At 31.8% G+C, this 11357-nt stretch overlaps 1 protein-coding gene across 1 annotated transcript; it reads left to right on the top strand.

The window, feature by feature from the left end:
• LOC129803887 (tryptophan 5-hydroxylase 1) lies at positions 1-11331 on the top strand. The gene is made up of 5 exons (XM_055850757.1): positions 1-703; positions 5874-6039; positions 6658-7184; positions 7458-7840; positions 11109-11331. Exons 1-5 carry the CDS (start codon positions 277-279, stop codon positions 11232-11234), a joined length of 1629 nt encoding a protein of 542 aa, XP_055706732.1. The 5' UTR covers positions 1-276; the 3' UTR covers positions 11235-11331.
• The last annotated feature ends 26 nt before the right edge of the window (positions 11332-11357 follow it).

Below are 11357 nucleotides of genomic sequence, written 5' to 3'. Positions count from 1 at the left end.
AGACAACCTCTTGAAGAGGAACTTTTCGCCCGTTTGCAGAAGAATGGTGTTTAAATAATATCCTGACTTTCTTCTGATTCAGCCAATCATGGAGCAAAGTGTGACGTTGGAGATGGCATCATGAGATGTGCGCCGGAGGAATGGTATAAAAGAAGCTTCTCAATGAAGTCTCCAGTTCAGTCGAAGCCGAGGACGCCTGTTGTGCAGAGTGAAAAGTGTTGGCAATCATTAGAAGAAGCGTTTAAAAAGAATCCTTTTTGAGCAGTTGAGTGTGCAATGAGTGGGTCCGGTAAGGGGCTTCTAGGGCTATGGCTCTATCGCAGTGGGGAACAGGAGTGGGCAGTTAAGGAGGGCAGTCCGCTGCATCGACGACGGGATTTTGCCAAGAAGGAATCCAGTGGAAATTCCTCATCTCCTGGAGACAGGACATCCATCATGTTCACGCTGAAAAATCAAGTGGGAGGCCTCGCGAGAGCCCTTCAGGTTTTCCAGGAACTCGGTATCAATGTCCTCCACATTGAGTTGCAGAACAAGGATGCGGTTAAGGAGCAGGCAGATGTCCTTGTGGACATTGAGTGCGATTCCAAGCATCTCGATCACGTAATCAGGATGCTAAAGAGGGAAGTTCAATCTGTAAATCAGATAAATCAGACTTCTGAGGAGTTTCCTCCGCCGACGCCCCTTTCAGCCTGCACCAGCTTCGGTGAGTGGAATTTTCCCATCTCCTTGGGTTTCTTGCAGAAACCAACTTTTCATCCGAACTTCTTAAACTTGTTTAAATCTGTGGTTTTGCGGTATTTGACGAGAGATTTGCAATCAAAAGAGACAAGGTTGACGAATCAATTTGTGTAACTTCAGAAATAATTACTAAGGACTATACAATAAGTGAATTATTTCAAGACAAATCTCATGATCGATGTGGTGAGAGAAAATTATTCCTTTTGTTGGAAATATCCTAGATGCAAATAAAATATTTTTGAATATTTTTAAATGCTACTTCTCTAAAATATTTGACTAATCAAAGAATTAAATTATTAGTAAACATTTCAAAATCCAAATCGTTAGTTAAATAAAATATATCCTTCAAAATTCGACACAAATCAATAAAAAAAATTAACAATAATTTGAAAATAATTAAAATATTATTTACTTTAATTACAATTTTCTTGATTTTTTCTTAAAAAATCATATATGACATGATCATACTATTTTAAAATCCAAAATATTTGTTCTTTATTTGGTAATGGCTAAATTTAATTTAGTGCGCTTTAAATAGAACAAAGTACGTTTGGGACGCAGACTGAAAAACAATATAATTTTTTTTAAATATGTAAATATAAAAAAAGAAAATTTAATTCAAGCTATATAAAAGTACAATATTTGAAACATATTTCAGAATTTTCATTCAAAAATCTTAAAAATTCAGCCATTAGGACCTGATTAACTCCTGATTATCCAAGATTAATTGAGATTAAATTGGCATTGTATATTTGTGTATTTAAAATTTAAAATTGAGCAGTAACAAAAAAATTGAAACAGTGATATTATCGTTCAAATTTTGGCAAAGGGATAATAAAGGGCTTTCCATTCTATCTGCAATAATTTTAAATGTTAAATATATAAATTAGACCGATTTTTGTAAAGATTTAAATTTTTTACTGACCATAATTAGATATTTTACTGCTCATTTTTAATTTTTTAATGCCCATTTCGTATTTTGTACAGCTCGTTTGTTTTTGCCGATTAAATTTATAAGGATTCAAAAAAGTTTCCTTGATTTCATTGATTTTGCAAGACGAAACGTGGTATAAAATACATAAAAATGGTATTTTTTAATATAAAATTTATCCTAGAAATCCATTTTTTTCGAAAATCTTTCATTCAAGTAAGAGTTTGACCCATCTGCTATATGGAAATATTTAGTTTTTTTAACTTCATGAATTTAGCCTAATAACCCTGTTCATCGAAAACAATTTTTTTTTTCAAAAATGGTCTCCAAAAATCAAGTCCCAAGGGCTGAATTTTTAAGATTTGTACATGAAAATTTCATAAAATATTTTTTAAGCGTTACATTTTTATATGCTTAAGAGCTTTAAATTAAATAATTTTTTATTGTGTTTGAAAGGGGTGTCAAAGAATCCGAGGCTTTGCGAACTGCTCGAACTTCCGAGAAGGGGTTCTGCCTTATATTCGTTTTCGCAAATTTTTCTGGGGCATATAAATTTATTGTCGAATTAAATTTGTCTATAAATCACCAGAAAACCATCTTGGAGTTGAAAATTGTTCAATAAGAGGGTTTCAAAAAAATCATTAACCTTTTAATTAATTAATTGATTGAACAAAAGAGGTGAATATTAGGCCTTTGGCCCTAAATAATTCAAGATGGCGATTTTTGTGGTGAAAGGCGTCTAAGGACGAAATGTTCAGCTGGATGAAAGGGATGGGGGGGTGATTCGGGTAAGTTATTTCGCTAGAAAATGTTGACTTGTGGGGGGGGGGTCACCGAAGACTGGAAGGCAATATCTCTTTCCGTTTAGCAAAGTTCTCTCTCTTGGAGTTCGAGCAGTTAAAAAAAGAAAATATACGCTGTTTTTAAATCTTCGTGGCCCATATAGGGGAAAGCGATACAATTTGGACATAGTGTTACAAGTTGGACAATTCGCCGGTACAAGTTGGACAGGGATTTTTCTTGATAAATACAGTACTAAAGTTTTTTTAAGCACAAGGAACCAAATTATAAAACTATAGCACTAAAAATATACAAATAAAAATGAAGTACTAAATTTATCAAGAAAAAAGTCCTGTCCAACTTGTACCATTGTCCAACTTTTACCATAGTCCAACTTGTACCACTTTTCCCTAATCTCTTAATAAACGAAATTTTATTAAGGTAAAGAACATGGTAAGAACAGTGTACAATCATTGAAGATTTTTAAATTTTAAAAGTGCCGAAAAAGTATCGCATAAAGTGATGTGGTCTGCACATTATTTACATATTACATAATATTTCATAGGAAAGAACATTTCCATATATTTTACATACCTGGTACCTTGGTTATTAGACATAGACATAAATAGGTAAAGCATAAAATATTTAGCAAAAGATTTGGGGTACCTGCTAGGGCTTTTCATTCTAGGTATCTAGGTATCTTTTGCGTTTAATTTTCAGTTAAGGATAGTTTTAAATTTTCTAGAAAGAAAAATCTCTACCCTAGCTTCAGACATTATTAAATTGAATACGGATTTTTTTCTGGTTCAGGTAGAACGTTACAGAAATCTCAAAGAGTGTTATTTCATAGAAATTTAATAAAAGTAATAACAATGATTAAGGCCGTTGAGGACAAAATGGTTTAAAATCAGATAGGGTTTAAACATATTGAAACTGAAAACTAGAAAATAGTTAGCCAACATCCATCCGCGTTTCGATTTGTCTGCGGTCAGGACAGGAGTTCAGACGAGAAAAATTATTGAGTTCTAGTTTTCGACGACCCCCCTCCCATAAGTCATCATTATCAGGATTTTCTCGTTTTATAATTTACTAGAATTTATTCGTATTTTTTCTTCTTTGAAAGAATCGTTCGATTAAATCGTCGTTATCGTTATAAAGCATAGGTAATAATTTTTACTTTTACAAAGATCAACATAATTCATTTTAGAAGCTTAATTGTGTTTCGTATAATTAATGGGTAAAATATGATTTCAAACGACGAGAATTAAGTACGCTTAATATATTTTAGTGATTTTAGTTTCTGAAAAAGTGAAGCAGCAAGGGATTTAAAAAAAATGCCTTGCTGCCTTAAAGTTAAGACATAAAAAGTTTCTCAAACATGCCGAGTCTCCCATACCTAAATAACTTAACTGACCTGAGGATTAACTAAATGACGGCTTATTTCTGACCGAAATAATGCTTTACTTAAATACAGTGGGACCTCGATAGAGTCAACCCCCGATAGAGTCAATCTACAATAGTCAACAGCTATTTTTTTACTCTACGGACTCCGATAGAGTCAACTTGGATCCAAATTGACCCGATAGAGTCAACTTTTCCATTATTATTGAACTAATAATATTGTATGACTTTTTTGAAATTAAAATCAGTGTTTTGGTGTATCAATGTAACGTTTTGACCGATTGAAAGTTCTCTTGTCTTTTCTCTCTTGTCTTAAGATTTTTTATTAAGCACTGTGATCCCGATGATGTGTTTTCCTGTAATCACAAAAAAATGATTTTGGCGTGAAGGAGAGGGGTAGAGAGGAAATGAGAGTCATAATAATAATCCCCAGGTTGACATATTAGGGGATCATCTGAACACTTCAACTAGATATCTCTAACCATTTAGCGCCGATTTTTCAGAATAAGAGGGAAATGAGGAAAATTGGTTTTATTACTCTTTTTGTGAAGTTTAGAGCCATAGTTATCTCATAACGAAAAGAACAACTATCAATCCCTTCTTTCATACAATAAAAGTTTAAAATAAATTCTAATTAATAACGTTCATTGCATCAGAATTTTCAACAATTCTCTACCGGAGCTCTTCTAAAAAAAAAGTTAAAAAAGAAATCTTTAAGACACCATTTCCATATCTTAACATCGTAGATGGACCTCAATATTATCATGTATAGTAATTTTCATTTAAGATACTTACTAATAATAAAAACATTCTATAAAATCATTTCTTAATCTCCAACTTTTGCCCAAGCATACGACTTTTTTCGACCAGAGGGTGCAGAATTTATGGGTTAATTAAATAAAATATTCTACTTATCGTGTTAGATTTATCGATTAACTTGTACAAACATAAAATAATACCCCTTTATATCAAAATTTCACATTTTAATTGATTTTTTTTCAGACTCCGATAGAGTTACCAAATTCAATGGAGTCAACAGGCCTGGAAATAATTATTTGACTCTATCGAGGTCCCACTGTACTCAAAAATTGCTTTTTTAAATTCGCAACAGATTTACTCTTTAATATTTAATTTATAAGTGCAAAGATATTAAAAATTGTTTAAAAAATTTATAGATCATTTAGTATTCGTGTTATTGTTACCACTTTTACAGTATTTAACCCGTTAAATCGCTGAATAATTATAATGTTTTTGGGGATATTTGATGGATTAATTATACGGGCGTAAGGTAAAGTGCCCTCGAGTCGACCAGTTCCTCGACTCGACCGGTGGTCAATATATCAATGTTTGATAGTGAATTTCTATAAAATTGTCACTGATTCGTATTTATTTATGGAATAATTGACCTATTAATGTTAGATCATACGCCAAATATTAGAGCAAATATAAATAAATTGAAAAAATAACTCTACCGGTCGACTTGAGGGCGCTTTACCTTATATCATAAATCCCAAATTCTACTTAAGTTTAAAAAACTTTTTTGGATCTATTTTTAAAGAAATCTAAAGCAAGAAATATCCTTATAATCCTTATAATTAGTTAGATGCAGAAGAAAAAACTTTAACACGGTTTAAGGTCAATCGGAAAATGTGAAACCTCGTGAGGATTACACGTTTCGGTTGAAGGAATATATTTCAAAGATTTTTATCATACATGAACCTTGCATCATCATCATCTAATGAATTTTTCGTCATTACAGGAATAATGACTCAATAAAACTCCTTCTGTATATTTCTTTATTTTGAACAAAACCCCGTGCAGTCTAAGTGATAACAACCCACGGCTATTAAATGCACTTCGCTCTTATTGAATTTCTCTTAAATGAGATGAAACTTTATTACTAACATCATACATTTCATCTGCCTTGATTGAGTAAAAATAAAGAGCGGAAGGAGTATGAAAACGACGTTGACAAATTGAATTTGGGCGCGTCATTAAATTCTCTTGTTACTTGCTTTTGCAGATTTTGGCGAGATGCACTGGTTCCCAAGAAAGATTTCCGACTTGGATAAGGCGCAGAATGTGCTAATGTATGGCTCAGATTTGGATGCGGATCACCCGGGATTCAAGGACCCTGTTTACAGAAAAAGACGCGAACAATTTTCTGCCATTGCTCAAGCTTACAAGTAGTAAGTTTTATTTTAAATTATAAGCTTTGTTGGACATTTTATGATGGTAGGTTACTTGCTCCTGTTCCTGGGATACAAATATGTCGGGGCTAAGTAATACTTGGCTTCCAATCTGTGGAAATTATCTGTCAAAATTTCGATATGAATAGGGTAAGTGTGCCAAATTTCGGCATAGTTGCATGCAAGCGTCAAAGTCTCAAGTTTGAAATGTAATATTTTTAATGAAAGTTCATTTTTTTTTTACTTTTTTATAAGGAGTGTTGCTTGGAAACTTGTAGACAGTTTATCATTTTTATTTTCTCTAAAAATCATTCTTAGTACATTTTAAAATGAATAAAAATTTAGACATAGCATTGGTGGCCTATTCCGGCCACTTTCGTTCTCATAGTACCTTGCCCTTCAGGAATTCTTCTAATGTCTTTTTCAGATCATCTTGTTCGTCGAAACGACATTTTTTGTTATTTTTTGCATTGTTCAATCTCAAGAGTATGCAAAAACTAAAAATTCATGGAAATTCGAAGAACCAAAAATGTGGCCGAAATTGCAAGATGGCCGGAATTTGGCACAGTTACCCTATTCGGTTCAAGTTCAATAATATTTCATCTTTTTCGTTAACAGTGGCAACCCTATTCCAAAGGTGCAATACACTGAAGAAGAGATCCGAACATGGGGAACGGTCTTCCGGGAACTCCATAAACTTTATGTACTCCACGCTGTCCCCGAGTATATGGAAAATTGGCCGGCCCTAGTAAAATATTGCGGTTATCGCGAGGATAATTTGCCTCAGTTGCAGGATGTGAGCACTTTCCTTAAGCGCAAAACCGGATTTCAGCTAAGGCCTGTGGCTGGATACCTTAGTCCAAGGGACTTTCTGTCAGGACTGGCTTTCAGAGTTTTCCACTGCACTCAGTACATCCGGCATTCTTCAGATCCTTTCTACACACCCGAACCCGATTGCTGTCATGAGCTGCTGGGACATATGCCCTTGCTGGCTTGTGCTAGCTTCGCACAGTTTTCGCAAGAGATCGGCCTAGCTTCCTTGGGAGCATCTGATGAGGACATCGACAAATTAGCAACGCTATACTTCTTCACGGTCGAATTTGGACTTTGTCGCCAACCTGACAATTCTTTTAAGGTCTTCGGAGGTAGGCTATATTAAATTCAAAATTTTGAACCTAATAGGGCTGCTGCATTACTTGTGGCCTGTCTTTACTTATGGCCTATTCGTAATTTTTGACAGAAAATAATTCCGAAAACCAAAAAAATGCAATGTGTTATTGAAACACATCAAATATTTCAATTTTTGAGGTTTTTCGAAATCACTTTGTGACATTGTAAATTTTTTAAGTGAAGCCATAAGTAAAGACAGAGGCCACAAGTAATGCCGCCACCCTACCACTAACTTGTAAATCTTTCAGCTGGCTTGCTATCATCCGTTGCCGAATTGAAACATGCGATTTCGACACCAGAGAAGATCAAGCGTTTCGATCCCGATGAAACAATCCGTGAAGAATGTATAATAACTTCCTATCAGAATGCTTACTACTACACGGATTCATTTGAAGAGGCTAAAGAGAAAATGCGCACTTTTGCCGAAACCATTCAACGTCCTTTTGGAGTTCGCTACAATCCCTACACACAGAGCGTTGATGTACTTTCTAATGCCCAGAAGATTACAGCGCTTATCAGTGAACTTCGAGGAGATATCAGCATCGTTTCTTCAGCATTACGCAAAATTTCAGCACAAGATGCTAACCTAGATGTTCAATCCATCGCTGAGATGCTGCACACTAACATTAATGTAAGTCCCCCGCCGTCTTAGCACTGATAGCCAAACTTCCAGGGCAAGAATGCAAAGGTCTTTAAGATTTTTTTTTAGTTTTTCGTTTTATTCTAATTATTATCAGTTTTTAAACTTCTCAATTTTTTTTAAAGTTACTTAGGTACCTGACTTTAAATAATATTTTTACATGCTTTTGGTTGTTTTTGTTTTTAATATTCAAGTATTAATTTTAGAAATTTTACTAAAGGCATAACTTTTTGCGGGTCCTTTATTAGGATTTCGGAGAATTTCGTGATTTATAGTATGATATTTGTAATAATTTCACATAATTTATTAGTATAATCTTTACAAAACTTCATGTCTTTCTTCTTAATTTTTTTTTTTAAAAATTCAAATAAAATCTTCTCAAAATTCGTATATTTGTGGATGTTTATAATTTTTTTCAATTTATTCTAAGCCGTAATATTCCTAAGAATTTGGGGTTATATGGGTTATATTCTCGTGGTTTTCAGTAAAACCGTAGATATAAGGGGTCAGAATACACGTAATTTAAAACACAATATTCGTTTCCGCTTGATTGCATTTGATGATCTAAAACGCGACGCACTAAAATTCGTTTTTGATATAACCCAAATACTAAATTTTCCTTTAAAATTACACAAAATATTAAATATTCCTCTTAAAAACACACAAAACCACTGTTTTCCTTTCTTAAATTACACAAGAACACCAGATACACCTTTAGAACTACACATAGTAAAAGAAAATTCTTTTTAAACTAACAAAAAAAAACTTTTTAAAGCTACACAAAATACTAAAAAACACTCAAATCACTATATTTTCCATTAATATTATATAAATATACTCCATATTCTTTTAAATTACACACAAATTCTAGATTTTGAAAATTTACTTTTGAAATTGAATTAACTTACCCTTGTAGGTTAAAAAAATTCTTTATAATATTACACAAAAACACTTAATTTAAATCAATAATTTCTTCTTTAAAACTACGAAAATACGAATTTCCTCTTAAAAATCATACAAACGTAATAGTAAATTTGCCTTTAAACTTACACAAAAATTCTAAAGGCTTCTTTAAATTATCACAAAAATACTACAGTCCTCAAAATTCGAATGATATTTTCAAAAATAATAGCATTTTATTTTAGATCAAATTGTATTTTGAATCAAAACCCCGTACTTTTTTGCAAATCTTTGTGGTTACATATTTATTTTTCATTTTACACAATAACAAAGTGTGTAAATATTCAAGAAGCAATATTTAACGTAATCCCATATTTAACATTTTGAACATAACCTTCATTTATATTTAAGAGACCTTACTGTAAATACCCTTTTAAAGTTACACAAGGAAATTAAATTTCCTTTTAAAATTACAGAAATATTATATTTCTCTTTAAAATTACTCAACGAAAAAGAGCAATAAATTTACCATTAAAATTATTTACGCCACTAAAACTGACTTTATAGATTTATGAAAACATTGAATAATTTCCCTTAAAAATAACACAAAAATAGTGAATCCCCTTATAAAATTACACGCAGATACTGAATTCCCTTTAAAAAATTACAAAAACACTAAATTATTCTTAAAAATTACACAAAAACACTAAATTCCACTTTTAAATTACACGAGGAAACTAACTTTCCTTATAAAGTTACACCCATACATTATATTTGTTTTTAAAGTTACACACAAAGCACTAAATTTCCATTTAAAATTATCCATACCACTAAATCTTCCTTTAAAGATACTCCAAAATGATAAATTGCTCTTAGAAATTTCACAAAAATACTAAATTTTCTTTTAAAATTGCACAAACCACTAAATATGTGATTAAAGTTATAAAAAACACTAAATTTTTCTTTGAAAAGAGACCAAAACACTAACTTCCGCTTTAGAATTGCACAAAAACTAAAAATTGTACTTTGTAATTACTCAAACTACTTAATTTCCCTTTCATATTACACAAAAGTGCTCAATTTGTCTATAAAATTACACAAAAGCAGAAAATTTTTCTTCAAGATTGAACAAAAACATTAAATTTCCATTTAAAGTTACAGATAAAATACTCAAATCTTCTTTAAAATTACACAAAAACACTAAATTTTCCTTTAGTTACACAAAATTGATTTTTCCTTTAAAGATGCACAAAGATACTAAATTTCCTTTCAAAATTATACAAACACTTTATTTCCTTTCAAAATTATTCAGACACTTTATTTCCATTTAAATTTATCCAAACCACTTCCTCTGTTTAAATGCAGTGAACTCTCTTTAAAATTTACACAAAAACAATAAATTTGTCTTAAAAATTACACAAATCCACTAAATTCCCTTTCAAATTACACAAAAATTCTAAATATGCAATAAAGTTAGCAAGAAACTTACTAAATTTTCCTTTAACATTTTATAAAAAAAAAACACTTAACTTGTTACCAAATTGTTTTTATAAATTACACAAATAATTGAAAAAAAAAAATTATTTCTTCTATGAAAGTAATGTATATATTTTTAAATAATAAAGAAATGTTTTTAAATGAATGGAGAAAGACTATAAGAAGAAAACTTAATGTGAACGTAAAAAATACTTTATGGCAGAGGCGTGCAAGAACCGTTGAAACCGAATAAATGTCAAATGAAACATGTACAGTAGACTCTCGTTAATTCGGCTCTTTTGAGATCGGGCTACTTTTTAATTCGGGCAGCGGTTACATTTGAAAAAAGTTTGTTGTCATTTTTCAAGTTTTGTTTATGATTATCAAATGAATCAAATATGCTCAAATTTGGCATGGTTTGTCTTAGTTTTGATGTGATTTTGCATTATTGAGGGATTTTCATGCAATTTACGATATATAGGAGTGTGTAAACTCAATATCTGTATGCAGATGAATAAAAAATCGTTGCATTTCATAAAGTTTGTCGCCTGAATTTCTGTCTAATTCGGCTGACATTTCGGTCCCAAATGCCCGAATTTGAGAGAGCAGTCTACTGTACGTCAATGCAATGGTCAAAACGCTACTCACGCTACTATACCAAACCTATTTTGATGTTAATTCGGTTTCAACGATTTTTGCACACATCTGCTTTATGGCAAATGTACAGAAATGCAATAAAATAATAAATAGACAATATTATTAATTTTCAAAGCCTTATTTTTATTTTTATTGTAAAGAAAATTACAACAGAAAAGTAGCATTATTTTAAAAATTGTTTTAAAAACTAAAAAAAAGATTAAATTACGTTTGTTTTAAATCGCAGGTGTCTGAGAAAAGTCCAATGATCAGTCCGGACAGGAGTTCTGACAGCTCTCAGGAGGAGAAAATGACCAAAAACCTAGGCAAACGCCTTCAGTTGGACAATAATGAAGAGATTGCGGACAAATAGACCAAAATATTTGACCAAAATTATGTTTTTGTGAACATTTATCTGTTGTAAACATGCGTAGTTGATCAATAAAGACAATATTGTCAGCATTTAAGGACCTTTAGGCTTGTCTAATGCTTTAGT

Source organism: Phlebotomus papatasi, chromosome 2 (genome assembly GCF_024763615.1).
Source record: "Phlebotomus papatasi isolate M1 chromosome 2, Ppap_2.1, whole genome shotgun sequence".
Taxonomy (NCBI): Eukaryota; Metazoa; Arthropoda; class Insecta; order Diptera; family Psychodidae; genus Phlebotomus; species Phlebotomus papatasi.
This window is presented reverse-complemented; position numbering and strand designations above follow the sequence as displayed.

Coding starts and splice junctions, on each gene's coding strand:
- LOC129803887 (XM_055850757.1), top strand. CDS start 277: ATGAGTGGGTCCGGTAAGGGGCTTCTAGGGCTATGGCTCTATCGCAGT. Junction 704..5,873: donor TTCAGCCTGCACCAGCTTCG/GTGAGTGGAATT, acceptor TTGCTTTTGCAG/ATTTTGGCGAGATGCACTGG. Junction 7,841..11,108: donor TGCTGCACACTAACATTAAT/GTAAGTCCCCCG, acceptor TTTAAATCGCAG/GTGTCTGAGAAAAGTCCAAT.